The sequence below is a fragment of the Xiphophorus hellerii genome, chromosome 10, assembly GCF_003331165.1.
Source record: "Xiphophorus hellerii strain 12219 chromosome 10, Xiphophorus_hellerii-4.1, whole genome shotgun sequence".
In the NCBI taxonomy this organism is placed as follows: domain Eukaryota; kingdom Metazoa; phylum Chordata; class Actinopteri; order Cyprinodontiformes; family Poeciliidae; genus Xiphophorus; species Xiphophorus hellerii.
Genome location: NC_045681.1, coordinates 14938449 through 14957012, shown reverse-complemented (window position 1 = coordinate 14957012; position 18564 = coordinate 14938449). Strand labels below are relative to the sequence as shown.

Here is an 18564-nt window from a genome sequence, read left to right as displayed (position 1 = left end):
CTCTGAGTATGTGTCTGTTGCCCATAATCCAGAAACCGATGTTACACTGGCAATTCCTCTCGGAAAAGTGACTGAAAAAGAAGCTGGGGCTTTAAATCTGCTTAAATTTATTTTGTATTAAAAAAAATGACTATTTCAGTCAGATTGTAAGCAAGTTTTATTTCAAAGAATTGAAAGCATTTTGACAAAATGCATAGACAGAACATAGACAAAATGTGGCCTGTTATTTACTGGGTTCTAATGATTTTTAAAAAATTTTAAATGCAACCTTCATGAGACTGTAATACTGTCAGAGGCTTCTTCAATGTACTGCAATACAGACTGCTACAGGAGATCCTTCCTCCCTACAGTCATCAGGATCTACAACAACTCTTTGAAGTAACTTGGACAATATGAGTTACAATATTTAATTTTGGGGGGATTAATAAAGTATTTTTGAATGCACACAGGAATGATTGACAGTGCTAAGACCCTCCTCCTGGCTTTGATTTGATTATTTCTAGTTGGCACTGGGAGAAAGCAGAGGAGTTCGATTTTTACATTTTTTTCATGAATTGTCTGTCTCGTACGATACTGTCACATCAGTGACAGTTCGATAACGTTTTCTTTTTTAAAAAATAAAAGTTACATACTGCAGCTGTAACAAGGTGTCACTGTGTGTTTATCTCTTAGAGCCTTTATGCATACATTAGTTACGAAATACTTTTGCAGGAGCGTTTTTGAAAAACCTTATTTGTTTCCTATCTATGTAGTGTAATAGATAGATGCCCTACATAGGATTTTACAAGATTTTTGTCCTGTAAAAACATCATTATTTACAGGACAAAGCGAAATTTCAAAGAGTAAACAGTAACTTGTTTATTAAAATTAATTCCTTCTCATGTGCCAACATTGGGTGACGTCCTGGAAAACTGACAGGAAGGCTTAGTCATTGCAGACTCCAACTGGTATATTTCTGATGATCTAAACTGTTTGGTTTCCTCACAAGTTAACAACCTGGAGACTATGACTCAGGTTTTCTTCAATTGCCATAACGCCACCATTAGGGGAGCAACACTAAGTATTCCACTTGTGGCTCCATTTCTAATCAGAACGACTGGCGGGCGATGTCTGGTTAGTTTTTAGTAGCCACTGATTCAAACAAAAATCACAATGTTCAGTTAATTTGGACCAACGCAAAGCGTTGTTTTACACCGCCACACATCTGGAAAAAAAAAACAGGTCACCATGTATGTAATATCACCAGTATTTCCAATATTTGAGCAGGTGGGGTCAGTGTTTAGATAAAAGTGAGCTGAACAAAACAGCACTAACACACGCAAGATAACAAACGCCACCATTGATGTTGTAACGTTGATTAAAAGGACTAAAAGATTCAATGAACAACGTGTGCGCAGATTAAAAAAGGTGACAACAGAAAGTACACCAGTAAATTTCAGTTTATACAGGAGCTTGCTGTGTTTTTGTTTTTTGCATTTTATGAAGAGCTACAGTGCCTAGAATATCGCATAATATGTATTTGCTTGTGTGTGATAAATGGACTGTTTAAATGAATGTATAATTTTCTGCTGCTTGTCCAAACGCTAAGAATCACTTCGCTTCTTAGACACAGCAGATTGAACAGGATAATTGAAGAAGCTTTGATCTCTCTAGAATCGACTTCCTGTTTCAATCTAGTGGTTATGTAACCTCAGATGTCTACAGGCGTGGGCATTCACTCTGTACACGCTGGAACTTTAAAAGTGGGGCTGTTGATTTATAAAAAGTGAAAATTGCTGCTGTGTTTATATTTATCAATCATAAACGTCAGTATGGCAAAATATGTGTTTTGCTTTGTGTTTGCTTGATTCCATGTTTGCTTGAAAATGTATATGGGTGGCGTGAAACGTAGAAGAAAGGTTAGAGTTAGCAACTCTTATTGGTGCTAACTTGGTCAAAGTTGCATGACAGTAAGAAAGTCATTTGTGATACAAAACCCTCCCTTATGGGTAAATTGAAGCAATTCTAGCTTAAGCCAAAATTCTTTCTTCCTGCCTCTAAGGTGGCCCAACCAGTTGTTATGTCAAGGGAGCAATTACTTCTTCAGATTGGTTTAGGCTGTTTTGGATCATTTGTTTCCCTTAGGATTGGAAACCAAATTAAAATAAATTTGATGCCCTAAAACATTTTAGCAATGTTGCGAGGGGGGTAAATACTTTTTCACATCGCTGTAAGCCTTATGTTTTGCACACTTTGATAATTCAGGAAACAAGTCTCGGTGTGACATTAAGTGTCTGGCAGCGACATAAAATATCACAAGAGACAAAACTGAGCGATCAGTGCATTTTATTTTTTCATCACAGTACAAAAATAAATTAAAATAAGCAGAAACATACTAAAAAAAAGTTTAAATTACAGCAACTGCTTTTTTTTTTGTCATTTTCTTTTTTAAAAAAAAGAATGACTTTATCGAACAGCATGTACACCTTCCTCCAACCGAGTCCTGGTACCACTGCGTATGGTTGCTGTTTGCCAAGTTATCCCTTTAAGAAAACAACACATTCTTCTGTACAAATAAATGCTGCAGCTTCCACACACTCATCCATGCCTTTGCACACTCACACACTTGCACACACACACCTGCAGCTCATTGAGCAAATCCTTTTGAAGTTTTTAAATCACTGTTTTATCTACAAACAACAAGATACAGAAAAGAATCCGACAGAAATATTTCAACTATCAATTTAGTCTTTTTTTATGGTTTATAAGCTTATAAACAACTAGTGAACAATGCAAGTGAAGAAACATGGCACATTTCAAGCTAAGACGGGGAAATGATTTAGTCTGTTTCACCCGACTTTCTCTGTAGTTCCTGCCTGATCTGAAGAAAACCCAAAGAGCTAAAACAGAAATAACAAGGACTGCTATTTGGAAAAGTGCAGCCCACACTTTTTGATTCCTATTGTCTCATTAATTGGGAGACAACGATTCATACAAGATATTTTCAATAGATGATCTTTAGATATACAGACTGCAGCTGTTATCTGCTTCTGATATGTGGAACATCAGGTTGGGTTTCTTGAAGTAAAACAAACAAACAAAAACCATCTCAAAGCTGTGTAGTTTTGGCATGGTGACGATGGAGGCTGCTGTGTTGGTGATGGTCAGATTAAACACAGGTTTTGATAAATGGGCCCAAAACATAAACAAACCAGCTCAATCTTCATTCCCACCAAGGATAAGCACGCCTCCTGCACCATCAACCCCTCCTTTTTAAGTCCTTCCCTTCCTAATCACTCCAATGTGCCCAACTGAATAAATACCTAAATGGCAATAAGTTAGATGTTGGGATAAGTTGCCTCAACGTCCAGTATCTCAGTGTTTTCCTCAATGATATGGCACCGTAAGAACATTTTTAATGCTGAAGCATGAGCACAAGAGTGGCTGCAACACAACCCGTCGACAGAAAAAGTACAAAGAAACTTTTTTTCCCCCTGGTAAATAAATAGCCTACTTTAGCAAGCAGAGATAAATAAAACTAGCGTCACTTTGTTCACAGCATTCTCTTAACGCAGATGCAGTTGGTTCGCAAATCAAGTAAAAGGAACAAACATAAGAATCCTAATAATTGTAATAATAATAATAATAATAAGAGCTCCTGGAGGCTTCGTAAAATTGCATGGCACACGTGCAAAATGTTACATTTCTAAGTAGAAAAAGAAAACTTGTTGGAGAACAAAGCAATAAATAAGCCTCGTGGAGCAAAACATCCATGAACATGTCTTTCTTTTTTTTTCCTTTTTGTTGAATAATGTAAGTCTTTCTGAACACACGATATTCATCGTCCAGTTTTTTTTTTTTCGGGTTTTTTTCTTCGTTTTTTTTTTTTATCAAAAGTTCAACAAAGCAGGGCTGAATGTCCCCTGACAGACCCCTCCAAACCCCTTCCACTCCCACCCTTAATACAACTCAGGGTCCGATTGGGATCGAGCTGTCTCTGTCCTCTGACGGTCAGAAATGCATTGCCGCAGAAAAAGAAGAACCCCCCCCCCCCCCCCCCCCCCCCCAAAAAAACCCCCAAAAACATCCGTGTCAGTGGAGGGGATGTCCCAGAGAGGCAGCGGGTGTTGCCTGTTCATCCATGGAGCATGAAGAAATCCAGTCAGGCGATGGCCCTCACCCTCCTGCAGTAGGCAGTGCACATCACATTGTCAAACAGTCAGAAGGTCACTGGTGGGCTGATGCAGCTTCAGTCCTGTTCACATTCATTGCTGCAGCTTTTTCATACTGTTTTTTTTTTTTTGGTCATTTTGTTCTGTTTTTTTTTTGTCTTGTATTTTATATAATTATGCTTATCTAACAGTTGGTAAAGAACTCACCCAAATCTGGCGTTATTTTCTTGTTTTGTTTTTTTGCAACGTATGTACAGTGTTTATAAATCATCTCTAAATTCTTTCAGGTTTGCCCTGCAAGAAATCTGATAATCCTTCATAAAGGTCTTCATCAAGATGTCTTTCTGAAGGTCATTCAAGGCTTTTTAGTTTGGAAAATTGTGCAGTCTGTACTTTTTTAAAAAATGAGGGAGATGCACTGTCTAAAGTATAATCTTGCACCAGTAGCTGGTAGTCGTGTCTTTAAGACTGGACACAGAACTTGAGACATGGATCACGCTGCAGCTGAGGTTTTCATTTTATAGCTCCATGGGAATCACTTTTTCCATGTGGAAATCGTTAATTCTCTCTCCCATGCTTTGGTATTTTTCACACAGGCTGCTAGCAGCAAAATCTATTAGGTGCACACGCTGAACACTGGCTCATCTGTTCAGTTTAGAACCCCCTTCTTATGTAAATCAGTGCGGAGGTGATAGACTAAAAGTGCTGATAAAGCATCCTGTGATAAGAAAAACTTGAGTATCGATTTTCAAGTCTTGCCACGGCAGCCGTACGTCTCCAGCATGATGGAGGCAAGATGATCCTGCGTTTAACTCCAGCCAGCTTTCCTGTGAACTCTCACCGTTTTAAGGAAAAGCATCCTAAAGCTGTCACTTCTGTGTTTGCTCTGGTAATGCAAACATAAATCCCTTTGTATGTAGACCAAACTGTTTAAAGTGAAGGACCTTCAGAAAGCCTGAAATGTTGATTAAGACCATGAAACGATTACAAGAGAGCAAAAGAAATCTGAAGAATCAAATAATGACTTGTGTACAATCCGGAATAATAGTCTTAAAAAAAGCTTTCATTCTTGGGTTCACATCCTTTACAAGTTTGAAAATACTTGGGGGAGCATTGTGATCCTTTCAGTATATGTAAATATTAAACCAAATGTCAAAACTGCTTCATACAAATATGGAACACTCCCTCGTGTAACCTGGCGTCACGGCAGTTTGGACAGTAGTGAATAAATAGCATCATTGATCATTTCTTAAAAGATGTCAAAATGCGAGACTGGAGTTAACCCCCTTCTCCCCACCCCCCCGACCCCCAGCATCCCCTCACCGGTCCAGGCCAATGAGCAGGCGGCTCCTCTCCTCCTCCTTCTGGCTCTCGTTCTTCAGGTCGGCAAACACCTGAGTGAAGTAGTGGGGGTCGGAGTTGATCTGGAGCATCTTGGCGCTCATCAGGTTGATGATGGACAGGCACCGGTCCCAGAAGGTCTCCTTGGAGCTCTCCACCAGGAAGGGCTTGAGCGGATAGGAGATCTCGTTACCCATGTAGGAGTAGGACAGGTAGAGGCAGGTGAGGAGGACGGCCTGCAGCTCGTGCTCCGTGGCCACCTCGGAGGAGACCACGTCGCGGCACAGCATGTAGACGAAGACCACGTTGGCGGGCGTGATGAAGCCCTGGTCCTGCCAGCCCTGCAGCAGCAGGGAGCGGTCCACGCTGCGCAGCCACAGCACCGGGTCAGTGGGGGAGAGGTGCTTCAGGCGGTAGCAGCGCCGGCACAGGAACTCCCCCAGGCAGCGCAGCAGCTCGCTGGTGGAGGCTTGAACGATCACTCTCTTAGGGGTGCCAGGGGCCACATTGGAGTTAGTCAGTGGGGCCTTCTTGACCGAGGATGTCGTGTTGTTGGAGCTCTTGCTGAGAGCCGGGCTGCTCTGGTCCTGGGTGAAGCTGGACAGATTAGCGCAGGACTGCGACTTCTTCAGGTTCTCGTTGTTCAGATGGGACACGTTGTTCTGGTACGTGGCGTTGGGCTGCACTTTCTTGGAGCTCTTCTTCTTGGCCGACACCGCCACGATCCGCTTCCATGGCAGCACGTTGATGAGCGAGTGGCGCTTCAGGTTCTTGTCTTTGGCGTTCTTGCTGTTCTGCACGGCCGTGTAGTGGCCCACGGTGGCGGGGCCGTCTTCAAAGAGCGCCGCCTTCCGGTAGCTGGGGGACAGAGACAGAACGGTTCCCATGGCGGCTGATAGGAGGCGTCCAGGAGCGTCAGGGTCAGAGGTCTGAGCTCTTTGAGGGGGTATCTATCACCTGGACAGCCTGCACCTCCTGGAAGCAGAAACATAGCTGGTAAAGATTAGACTAGAGATTTAGAGACGCAGGATGCTTTTATTTTTATATATATTTTTAAAGGAATCATTCTCTAGTCATTGGGTTCATTTTAGATAACATCACAGCTCTCTGCTCTGTAATACTCTAACAGATATCTTCAGAGTGGTTTTATACCTCAGGATGATAGGAGCATTGATTTGGATCTCTAAGAGGCAAAATGCATCATAAACCACCAGCAGGCATTACGCTGCTTATGAACAGTCCTTGTTTTTTTTTTTTCTTCCAAGTTTCACATTTGGTCACATTACTATAGCAAAGTTTAGTTTATTTTATTGAACCAACACAAGAATCTGCGCAATAATCAAATAAAAGGTAAATGATACACTTAGGATCTGAAATCTTTTACAGTGTTTACAGTTATAAACCTAGAAACTGTGGAATGCACTAAACCCTGTTTTTGATTTAAAAACAAACTAACAAACAAACAATATAAGTTACCTTCATAAATAACAAAATTAATGCTAATTAGTACCTGGAAATCACATTTTGCTGAAATTGGAGTTGTGATTATTTTGTTCTATATCTGCAGCAGCTTTACACATCTACGTAGTGAAATCTTGTCAATTTTCCTTTGCACAATACCTCAACATCAGTCCCCTTGGATGGAGAGCATCTGTAAAAACGTATTCTAAGGCCCTGCCATTGTATTAAAGCATAGACTTTGACTATTCTGAATACACAGGTGAACCTCCAGTCGTAGTGTTTTCATAATTTTTTTCCTTTTTTTTTCTGGAAGATTGTCTTGTGTTACGCTCCATCCATTTCCCTAAGAACTTGACCTACTTCCTTGTGCCTGACAAAGCAAAACAATCCCACAGTATGATGCTGCCATCACTATATTTTGCAGTTGGATTCAGGGTGATGTTTTTTTTTTTTGCCGTTTTTAGTAAGAGTGCCCTACATGTCTTGTGGCAAAATTTAGATGGGGATATGCACCGCTTTCCTTTCCCTTCTCATCTACACTGTCTCACTGTAATTCTGGATGTATGTTTATGGTTCTGATCCTGCTGGAAGGCGGAGCTCCTCTCCAGTCTGTAGTCTTTGGCAGCTTGTCGCAGGTTTTCTTCCAAGACTGCTGGTATTTAGCTCCATCCATCTTCACAGCCATACTGAAGAGTGAAGCATCCCCACACCAAGATATTCCCGCGAGCACCACGTTTCACCGTGGGTCCAGAGTGATACATGGTGTTAATATTTCCATTTTTTAAAAGATTAACTTGCTGGGGATGTCGTTTTATAACCCGACCTGCTTCAAACCTCTTCACTACTTCACCTGCCATGTCTGCTGTGTTCTCTCTTATGTCCACTACGCTGTTTGTTCACTAATGTTCTCTAAAGAACCTCGGAGGCCTTCACAGAACAGCTGGACTTATTGTGAGATTAATGAACACAAACATGGACGTTATTTCTTAATTTGCCGATGTCTGGATGCGGCCGTAGCTGGTTTTATGATGTCAGAGTAAAGTGGGCTTGAATACATAATTTAAATTTCTCTTTTTAGTCATTTTGAAATCCAATAATTTTCCTTCCGCTTCAGAATTTGCTATTTTTTTTTCTTTTGATGGCCTGTCATTTAAAGTCCTGATCAAATACATAGAAGTTTGCGGTTTCAGCGTGATAAAATCCGGAAAAATCCCAGAGGAGGTGCGAATACTTATGCGATGCTCTGCAAGTGGGGGAAATGCTAAATATAGCCACTAAGATAAAGAGGACGGTGGATTTGAGCTACACGGATGATTGAAGATGGATTCAATATCCATAATTTACAGTGTGAGATTTATGGCGGACGGATCAGAGTGAATCATGCGTCTCCCCCATCCCCCGCACTAAGATGGACGGCCGGACCGTAAACACCATTTTAGTAATTTTTTTTTTTTTTTTTTTAAAGGTGAAGGTGGTCGACTTTTATCCACTATTGAGGCACAATAAAAAGCCAAGGTCACATTTGTATTTCCTCTCAATTAAAACCCACTAAGCTCGCTGAATATTGGATCACCTCCCCCTTTCCTCCCCTTCATCTCTCTCTCACTGCAGCGTTAAAGACCCTCGATCCAACAAGCGTCGTGCCTTCATCATCATGTTGTCAACCTGATTACCGGTTCCTGGTGTGCGGGAGAAATACCAGAACATCCCATTTTATTTTCATGCGTGATATTAGCGGATTAATGTGCAGAGATGAGGAGCTGCGTGCATGCTGCGCTCTCCGTGGTGCTGAATCTGTGCGACCAAGACAGATCTGTCGCTCTGATAGGCGGTGGCTCACAAATAGAAACGTTATTATTATTCTTTTTCTTCTGTCCATTAATCTACAACATACACAGATACATTTACCACCATTATGCTCATTTGAATTAGACTTAATTTATTATGTTCTGTTAATTAGAAATAATAAGTGCGCATTTCTCGTTCTGAAGAAGAGGAATCCACAAATCCGTTCTACCCAACCAGAGGCTACAGGCTTTTTTTTTTTTGCTGCGCAAGGATTACATCAACAAAGCAAATAAACTCACCAGATCTCCAGCTCAATGATTTGAAAGATGATAGTCTTCCTTAGAGTGACGCGTTTGAAAAATATTACACCATCTCGAACAGAGTAATTGCAGCAAAGAAAAAATAATCCGAGATGATCCAGAGACGGAGAGAGAGAGAGAAATGAAAGAAAGAAAGCACAACAGATGCAGGCAGCGTAATAAACTGGCCTGGTTGTCGGCGGTGTGGAGACGGCGCCGGGCTGTTGTGGAATGGACGCTCAGATGAAGATGTGCTCCTGGTCCCGATGGCCGCGAGATGCGGGATGCTGCGAGAGCTGATGTTGTGATCTGTGATGGTTGACGCAAAGGCGTTGCAGCGGCCGCCGCGGGTCGCCAGAATCTGCGATGAAACGGCGCCCCCTGCCGGCGGGCATCGAGACTGACGCTTCAGAAACCCAAAGAGATCCGGACTTCAGGGTTAGCAGCGGCTGTTTCTGATATGGGCGACATGAGCGCGACGTGGAGAGCGGCTATTAACTTCCAGTTCGTTTTGTATATAATTATCTCCCAATGCGTCACAGGTAATTGGAGTAAAATACATTGTATTTTGTTGTTTAAAGTGACAAAATGCAAAAAGGTTCAGTTAAATATTTTCACAAAACACTGTGAATTTACTATCTCAAATTGTTCCAAAACATGTGGAGCGCATTGTCCGGTCCTGTTGTTGTTTTTAACGACATTATGAAACAACAGTGGCCTGGTACTGACTTATAAATTACTTAGTTTAAGAAAATGTAATTATTTGTATAAGCCACTCAGATAAAGTCTTTTATGTTCTTTTGTCCGTTTTGCATTTCAGTTGGACCAAGACAACATTTCAACGAGTGCAGTAATACTAGTTCAAATGTATTTCTCTGAAATTGGTCTTTCAAGAAAAGTAGATGAATAAGAACCTGCCAAATTCACATAATTAAAGAAATATTTCAAAGACCATTATTTGCCCCCACTTTATACATCATATGTGTTTTGAAAAGAGGCAGACAAATACGGTGTAGGTTTGTGTCTTTTCCAGTTTCTTGCACAACAAAGGTCAGAGCAGCCAAAGAAATTAAGGTAGCTCATGTTCTCTTCAAACTCACAGATTATATATATAAGATATGTAAGGGTATCAAAAATAAACCTAAAAATACATTTGTCATTACAAAGCTGATTTTGAAGACTTGTGGGACCTGTTCAACCAATATACTACATTTCCCTAAGTGCACTAAGTCACGCCTAGCGTAGAGCACGCTGACGTCAGCCCGCCAAGAGACGTATTCGCCGCACGTACTTTTCATTCAAGTAGTATTTGAATAAGGAAGATGGCGGCCGCAGCAGTGGTTGAATTCCAGAGAGCCCAGTCTCTCATTAGCACGGATCGGAATGCGTCTATCGACATCCTTCATTCAATCGGTGAGTGTTTATTTCCCTCTTCAGTTAGACCCGGTTCCTCTGAACCTGTTTGTTCCGTGTTTCCCCGTGACTGTCGGAGGCTTTCCAGCAGCTTGAACCGGCGCTGTGCCGTGCTGACTCACTGCTGAACCGATAGCAGCTGGACGTTAGCTCCGCAGCGGCTCAGCTCTCTCTTTAGGCCCATGGTTCCCATGTGTCCCCCAGCAGTTGTAAAATACGGACTTCTTTTTAAGAACTCTGCTCGTTTTCGTGGTATTTTCTCACAGTATATAGGTTCTGTGTCCAACTATCCCCGTTAGAAGGGGCAGTGCTGCGGCTAGCGTTATTAGCTTGTTGTAATGTGGGCACAGTGAAGTCAGCTCCATGATGAGGAAAGACAAACACTCACCGACATATCTCTGGGACATTTATTAGGAACTTGTTTAAAATCGGCTTGTAAGTCAGCAAGTTCAAATCGGACCCATTTTCCTAACGTTATATATCAGTAGGTAATATGTTTCTATAGACATGGCGGTCAGCAATTTGCCCTGTCACACCTGCCAAATAACTGTCAACTAGTCTCTGCTCTGTTTACTTCAGGACCCATTTTGTTCAATCTGACTCTGATTCTGAACAGATTAGCCGGATAATCTGCGAGTCAGATAGCACACTTTTAAGAAACATTAAGTTCAACATAAATAATTTTATATTTAAATATATGAGCCAACTTTTTAAAAGATAAATAGTTTTTTTCTAAACGTGGACAATTAAAGCTAGTTGAATTCAACTGCCTGATTGTCTTGGGGAAATGTATTTAAAGTCCTTTTAAATAGGTAGTCAGAAAATGACAGTTAGATGACAAATTCTTTAAAGTAATTCTTTATCATCTGCTTATAGGCTTTGTAAGGAAACAAAGTGCTAACTCCAAAAAGGTCTGACGAGGGCTGCTTTGAGTTGTTTTTCTTGGCATTGGGGTTTTTAATCTGCCATATTCTATGTATCTAGCTCAAACTGCAATCAGAACTAAAATCACTGCAAATAGTGTAATACAAAGTGTTTAGAAAATAAAATGGCATTTAGGCATTTTCTGACTGCATCTCCATAAATTGATATAAAATAGTTTATGCTGGTTAGACACAACTTCAATAATGAAATGGGAGGGCGGGAGGTACACATTGGGGGTCACATTTTATGTAGATCCCAACCCCAGAATCAATAAAGCGTATACTTTCCAGAAACTGAGAGAAACTTGTGATACTGCTGACTTTTGTAAAGCAAGCTGCTGCAGCCCCATATTGGAGGAAGGTTAGTTAGGGATCAATGTCTGTGTGCTTCAGAGAAGTTGCTTTGTTAGTTTTGTTTTTCTCAGTCATCTTCATTAATGTTTCTGTTTTTAAAACAGTGAGACGAGACGTTCAGGAGAACGATGAGGAGGCCGTTAGGGTTAAAGAGCAAAGCATCCTGGAGCTGGGAACACTCCTGGCAAAGACGGGGCAGGCTGCGGGTAATGTTTTTAATGGTTTAATGTTTGTGATAATTGTTGAAGTGAATTAGTTTTAAATTTTGCCATCAAATTATATTAAAAAAACCCACAATCACTTAAACAGTTCCTTAAAATAATTTAGTTTTCCAAGTTTGTTCTAATTTTGAATTGTCTGGCTATTTATATACTACCTTTGAAAGGAAACTAAACGTGCTGAATTATAAAGTTTTGATGGTCCTCATCTTCCTGCAGAACTCGGAGGCTTGTTGAAGTTTGTGAGACCGTTCCTGATTTCCATCAGCAAAGCCAAGGCAGCCCGGCTCGTCCGCTCTCTGCTGGACCTTTTCCTGGACATGGAGGCAGCAACTGGGCAGGAGGTGGAGCTGTGTCTGGAATGCATCGAGTGGGCAAAGGCAGAGAAGCGGACCTTCCTACGACAGGCTCTGGAGGTCAGTACGTCTAAAGTAGCCTTCATGGGGCGGGTGCATCGAGTAGCACCTAACCCACCCTCAACCACACTTTTCTATGTGAATTTGGAACTTTACTCAGTAAGAGGAGGATCGGTTCTTAAAACGCGCTGGCTCAGGGAGTGGGAAAGGTTTCCATGTTAAAGTGAAAGTTGTCATTAAATAAGACTGTTTATAACATGGCAAATAAATGATAAAAACTGGAACTTGTACAAATGTGATGAAACAGCATGTAAGCAATATCTGATGACTTGCTGCATGTCTTGACCAAGCTGTCATATCTAACTCTGGCATTAAGAAACAGTTGGAGTTTTTATTTGACATAGGGAATATCAGGGTTTTTTCCATTTATCTTGTTGAAATGAACTGTCACAGTGTTTAATTTAAAGATGGTGAAATTAATGTTTATTGTCGTTCCACATTTATGGACCTGAATTCAAATGCTGAACAGTGGAACTCAAAGTGAAATGACTTTTATATAGAGATGTGATGTACTATCCCATCAGCAATAGATGGAAATCAGACGATTTTATTCTTGAGATCTGGTTAGCTGTTCAAAAAACCCTCCAACAATTTTAAAAATTATAAAATGCAGTACAAACTACAAAGTTTCCATATTTTTGCTAAGAGCATCTAAAAGCATGTTCTGTTTTCAAGATTTACAGAAATCAGATCAGGGTTAGGGACATCTGATTGGTAATTTTCTGATTTAGAGTTCTTTGATGTATCAAATCAGGGACCAGTCTATCAGTGGATTCTTTACACTGACATGTACTTATTGTTTTTTTGTTATGTTTGTAGAAATTTACAATTTCTCAAAAACGTCACATTAATCCCAATAATTGTACATTATTTTTGTAGTTAACCTTTTTAAATTAGCCATATCTTTAAGTAGCTTTTTATGTTAAATAACATATTTATGTTGTAAACCATGAAATCCTTAATGTACAATTTGGTTAAAAAAAGTAATCATGAGAAAAAGTAATTACATAAGGCCCTATGTCTAAGCAGCTAATTCAAAAGCATACACTAGTTGTTTTTTTTCCCTAGATGCTGCGATGTATAACTTTTGTTCTTTTCTGAATTTTAATATATAAAAAATATACCTGGTTGGGATGTTTGCTGTAAATATCACTGTAACACTGAAATAGTTACCAAAAACTTTGCAAATTGTGAGTTATTCATCATTTTACAGTGGATTCCATTTTATTTACTGAATTAAGTGAAGTCTATTTTCTTATTCTTTTAATTTCCTGTTGATATTAGAAAGTTTTACCAGAGTTCTGAACTTTTGACTTAATCTAGTAATCAGATTTGGATCTTTAAATGTGAAAATTGAGAACCCCTGTTCTATGAAATGAAGGTCAGCCCAACATTTTCAGTGGTTTGGCTTGGCGCTCATTTTAACATTCTCTCCGATTTCAGGCTCGGCTGATCTCCCTCTATTTTGATACCAAAAGATACCAGGAGGCCTTGGCTCTTGGTGAGTTTTGTTACTTACTCAGTGTGGTGTTTTTAGGAACCAGCTATCATATCCTACTTAAATGAAGTCACTTAATAATCACCTTTTTTCTTATGTGGAGCAGATTAAAACGGAGAAACAAGCAGCGTGTTTCATATCTGTATGTCACAGTTTAGTAGTAATGTTCAACATTTGATGGGCATGACTTTGACTCGGTCTCGCTCTCCTCCCTCCAGGCTCTCAGTTGCTGCAGGAGCTGAAGAAGATGGACGACAAAGCTCTCCTTGTTGAGGTTCAGCTGCTCGAAAGCAAGACGTACCACGCTCTCAGTAACCTGCCCAAGGCCCGCGCCGCCCTGACCTCGGCCAGAACCACGGCGAACGCCATTTATTGTCCCCCAAAGCTCCAGGCGACACTGGACATGCAGTCAGGTCAGATGGGAATGAAGCTGATGCTTCAAAATTTCTGATGGCTTTAAATCATTTATAAAAATTATTTTTATAGATTGAAACCGATCTAATCGTCACAACTGTTTGCTAGAAACTGTCTGAAGCAGCTCTAGATTCTTTCTTACTCGCGTGATTTCACAATTTCGGGATTGTTTATGTGAAAGTTTCAGTTTTTCTCTTTTTTAAAAGCAGGAACAAATGACATCATACCTCTGAGCACATGAAAGGTGAAAGGTCCCAGCTGGTTTTGGTGTAACTTTACAGCTTAAACGAGCCTCATCTGGCTTTGTGGACGCTTCACATTTCATGGAGGTTTATGTGTCTTACCGTGACCGTAAACGCTTAATGTCGTGCTGTCATGTCTGCTGCAGGGATCATCCATGCTGCAGAGGAGAAGGACTGGAAGACGGCCTACTCCTACTTCTTTGAGGCCTTCGAGGGTTACGACTCCATCGACAGCCCCAGAGCCATTACAGCACTCAAATACATGCTGCTGTGCAAAATCGTGCTCAGCTCGTGAGTACTTCTGTGTCTTAAAGTGTACATTTTTATTGAGATAAATGTCTGGAGTTCACTTTTGAAATTTGAACCATAAATTGACTTTTTTGTTTTGTTTAGACCAGAGGAGGTACAAGCTCTGGTCAGCGGCAAACTGGCCCTGCGGTACGCCGGACGTCAGGTACATAACGAATCGAGAGATTTTTCGTTTTCAGATGTATTAGTGTTAATCAAAAGGTCTGATTAATGCTAAGTGTGTTGGTGTAGATTCTCTGTCATCCAGGACTTTACAATCCCTATAGATGGACTGTTTGATCTTTTTTTTGTTTCCAGAAGAAACAAAATGTTAGAACTTCTTGTTCTAACATTTTATTTCTGGTGGTTTGTTTGAACCTAAGGGAATCTTCTCCAGCTAGTTTTGTTTTTTCTCGTTTAACATCGACGTTTTCATGACCTCAAAGCAATTCTTTTTTAGTTCTTGGAATTAAAATCTGTTTATGGTTAAAACAAACATTTAATGTCAACAATATGGTGTCTGCCCAAAGCAGCTTTAACTGTTCCAGTTTTGTCATTTTTAAACCACAAACTTCAGCAGCGTCTGACTAGGATTTTATGTATTATATCACTTTATGATTGTGAAGTGGAAGGAAGTGCTGTTTTTAAAGTAACATAATGAAGGTGCATTTCCACAGCAGCAACCGTAACCAAAAACTGCTCAACATTTCCTACTGCGTAATTTGCTCTTAGTATAAATCCAGTTGTTCTGTGAAGGCCTCAAAGATTTGTTAGAGGAAAAACAGCAGCATGAAGACCAAAGAATGAAGCTTAAAATATTGTTTATAAAACATATCTCCATCGTTGAAATATGTTCTGTGCGTCATTTGAAAACTACAAGCCTAGCAAGACATGACCCTTCACCTAAACTCACCATATTTCCCCACCACACTTTTAGAAATTTCATCTGTACAAATGTTTTTTCTTCCACTTCTCCTGATGTGCACTACTTTGTATTAGTGTGTCACATAAAATCCCATTAAAATACAATAAAATTTGTATTTAAAATGTGACAAAACTTGGAGAATTTCAATAAGTATGGATAGTTTTGAAGAAGTGCATTGTTGTCAATTTTCCTTTTTTTAAGGCTGTGTTTACACTCCTAATATTATTTTAAGTCACTATTTTTTTTCCCTGCATATCTTGATTAGTATGGAAAAGCATTTTTGTGTTTCTAAACTTGATTCCCTTGACCCCAAATGTTTTTTCTCTCCTCTGTGAAATTCAGTTGTTTGCATGTAAACATGAAATGCAAATGCAGCACAGAATGATTTGTTAAACGAGTTTCAACTGTAAACACAGCCTAAGATGGCACTGAAATATTTTCTGTCTTCTTGTGTTTAGACAGATGCACTGAAATGTGTTGCACAGGCCAGCAAGAACAGATCATTAGCAGATTTTGAAAAGGTAAGAATTATCTTCCACCTTTTATATTCTTTATGAATCAGTCTCAGGACTGTTTTGCTTTCTGTTTGACCTCAGCTTTGTTTCCTGGATTAAACTGAGGAAGAAGTGTTGTGCCAAAAGAGAACTTTCTGACGTTTACAAAGTTGTTCATTAAGTACAGATTTATACCTTCTTATTTGAGTCAGTTTTTAATCCAACAAACCATTTTGTCTTTCAGGCGCTGACAGAGTACAAAGAAGAACTAAGAGACGATCCGATCATTAACACTCACCTGGCCAAACTGTACGACAGTCTGCTGGAACAAAACCTCATTCGAGTCATTGAGCCTTTTTCCAGAGTACAGGTATGAATTCTACAAATGCTTGATTACATCACTTTTCAATGACAAATGTATGTTGCAAGTCACCAGGTGTGGTGTTGATTTGTATTAAACCTCTCTGAATTAAGAGTGATGCCTCTTCCAGCCTTGCAAATCTACTTTTGCAACAATAGCTCCTTCTAGTTCCTTGATCATGCAGTATTTTGAGTTAGTCCCAACACAATACAACTTAGTTACTGGTTTTACTTTTAAGACACTGTATACTACATCCATTTGTTTTTCTGTTTCATTAGACAGATGCACCAACAGATGCAGGATTAAAGCGACATAGTTTTTTGTTTTTGAAATGTTTGATTTATTTGCTTTGCCATGTCATTTCAGATAGCACACATATCAGATCTTATCAAATTATCAAAGGTAAGTTTCAGCAGAAACAATTAACTGTTCCCATTTAAATTAAAATCTGTGATTTGTCTTAAAAAATGTACTGTTTATTTATTTTTTTTAATCATTAAAGGGTGATGTTGAGAGGAAGTTATCACAGATGATTCTGGACAAAAAGTTTCATGGTAACTTAACATTTCTGGTTTAATGTTGAACCGACTCTGTCAGAGCAGCAGCCTTCAGTGGTGTGACGTACTTTTCCCAACACTCCTCCAGGAATCCTTGACCAAGGTGAAGGTGTCTTAATCATATTTGAAGAACCTCCGGTGGACAAAACATACGAAGCAGCCTTGGAAACAATTCAGAACATGAGCAAAGTCGTGGACTCGCTTTACAACAAAGCCAAGAAGCTGACATAGGTGAGGAGATGTTGGATAAGAAACCACAATTTAGTTTCTTTGTTTTAAATGTTTTCATCTCTCTCGTTCTCAGAGCCGACTCCCCCCGCAGGCCGTGAGATGGAAGAACTGTGTGTGTGCGTGTGCGTGTGTGTGTTTTGACCAGCATGTGTAACATTTTTATTTTTAAAGGGGACAAACGAGGGAGAAAAACAAACAGGATTCCCCCATCCTTGATTTTCAAACGGACAGCTTCATCACTTGTTTGTTTTTTCCTTCCTGATTTTGATAACTCTTCAGGATTCTGTACAACAGTCAACGGCCAACTCAGGCCATCAGGGAATATTGTATAACTGCATTAAAAAACAGAGAATAATAGGTGTAGGAACACATATATGTTTATATCTGCTGTAAGGCTGGCCCTGCCAAGCATTCAGCTGACTCCATTGCAACCTCACAGGTGCAACATCGACCTCTGTGGCCTTTTGTTTTGCAACCTGCAGAGCAAGGCCTCCGTTTTATTTTATTTTATTTTTTTTCTTCAACTGGGACATTTGTTATTCCTTCAGGATGCCAACAGTTGAGTCCCCTCTCTATTTCAGCTTTATATAATTTGGTTTCTAGTTTTAGTGTTTTTGCTGAAGGAAAATCACATTGTTGCCACATATCTGCACCAACTCCGAGCCCGTTTTTAAGTTTTCCGAACAGACAGTACGCCATTTCACCAACTGTGCCACCTTTTTTTGGCGCTTCGGTTTGCCTCAAACGTTTGGGCGCAAAATGAAATCGCAGGGTAGAAGTGGAGTTGTTTCCATCGCCTCCGAAAGTCTGCGGGTTTTCCCAAGTGAACACTTCCCCATCGTTAGTTCTTAGCACTAGCCCAGTCTGCTAGTAACCAAACAATTTGTATGAGTTTGATTTGGTTCTTTCTTTTTTTTTGTTTTTCTCTCTCTCTTATAAAGACATTTTCAAAAATAAATATTTTGTATTTTAACAGTTGTCTTGTCTTTTCCCACAAAATAGACACAAAAGGCTTGATATTCCCTACTACTACTAAGATTTTTGACAGTGGCCTTCAGTTGATTAAAACAAACTTCTCTTTAAAAATTACCTAGTTAGATCTTCAGACTTATGTTGGTAGAAAGTGAAGAAAATCATCCAGTAAAGAAAATGTGGGACAACAGTGGCAGCATTACCAAGAATTGGATGTC

General features: G+C 39.9%; 2 protein-coding genes across 4 annotated transcripts; one reads left to right on the top strand and one right to left on the bottom strand.

The window, feature by feature from the left end:
* Positions 1–3775: 3775 nt before the first annotated feature.
* Positions 3776–9458, bottom strand: cdk5r1b (cyclin dependent kinase 5, regulatory subunit 1b (p35)). Of its 3 annotated transcripts, none has more exons than XM_032574484.1 (3): positions 9041–9455; positions 5475–6485; positions 3776–4163 (listed from the first exon to the last, which is right to left on the bottom strand). In XM_032574484.1, exons 2-3 carry the CDS (start codon positions 6377–6379, stop codon positions 4142–4144), a joined length of 927 nt encoding a protein of 308 aa, XP_032430375.1. In that variant the 5' UTR covers positions 6380–6485; positions 9041–9455; the 3' UTR covers positions 3776–4141. The 3 variants fall into 3 exon arrangements, with proteins under 3 accessions (XP_032430375.1, XP_032430374.1, XP_032430376.1); XM_032574483.1 differs by having other exon boundaries at positions 5475–6467; positions 9041–9450; XM_032574485.1 differs by lacking the exon at positions 3776–4163 and having other exon boundaries at positions 5471–6467; positions 9041–9458.
* An 870-nt stretch (positions 9459–10328) lies between these two features.
* On the top strand, positions 10329–18347 carry psmd11b (proteasome 26S subunit, non-ATPase 11b). Its single transcript, XM_032574971.1, has 13 exons — positions 10329–10453; positions 11835–11936; positions 12168–12364; positions 13808–13865; positions 14081–14275; positions 14665–14809; positions 14912–14972; positions 16190–16252; positions 16470–16595; positions 16953–16988; positions 17089–17140; positions 17232–17374; positions 17448–18347. Exons 1-12 carry the CDS (start codon positions 10363–10365, stop codon positions 17372–17374), a joined length of 1269 nt encoding a protein of 422 aa, XP_032430862.1. The 5' UTR covers positions 10329–10362; the 3' UTR covers positions 17448–18347.
* Positions 18348–18564: the final 217 nt, after the last annotated feature.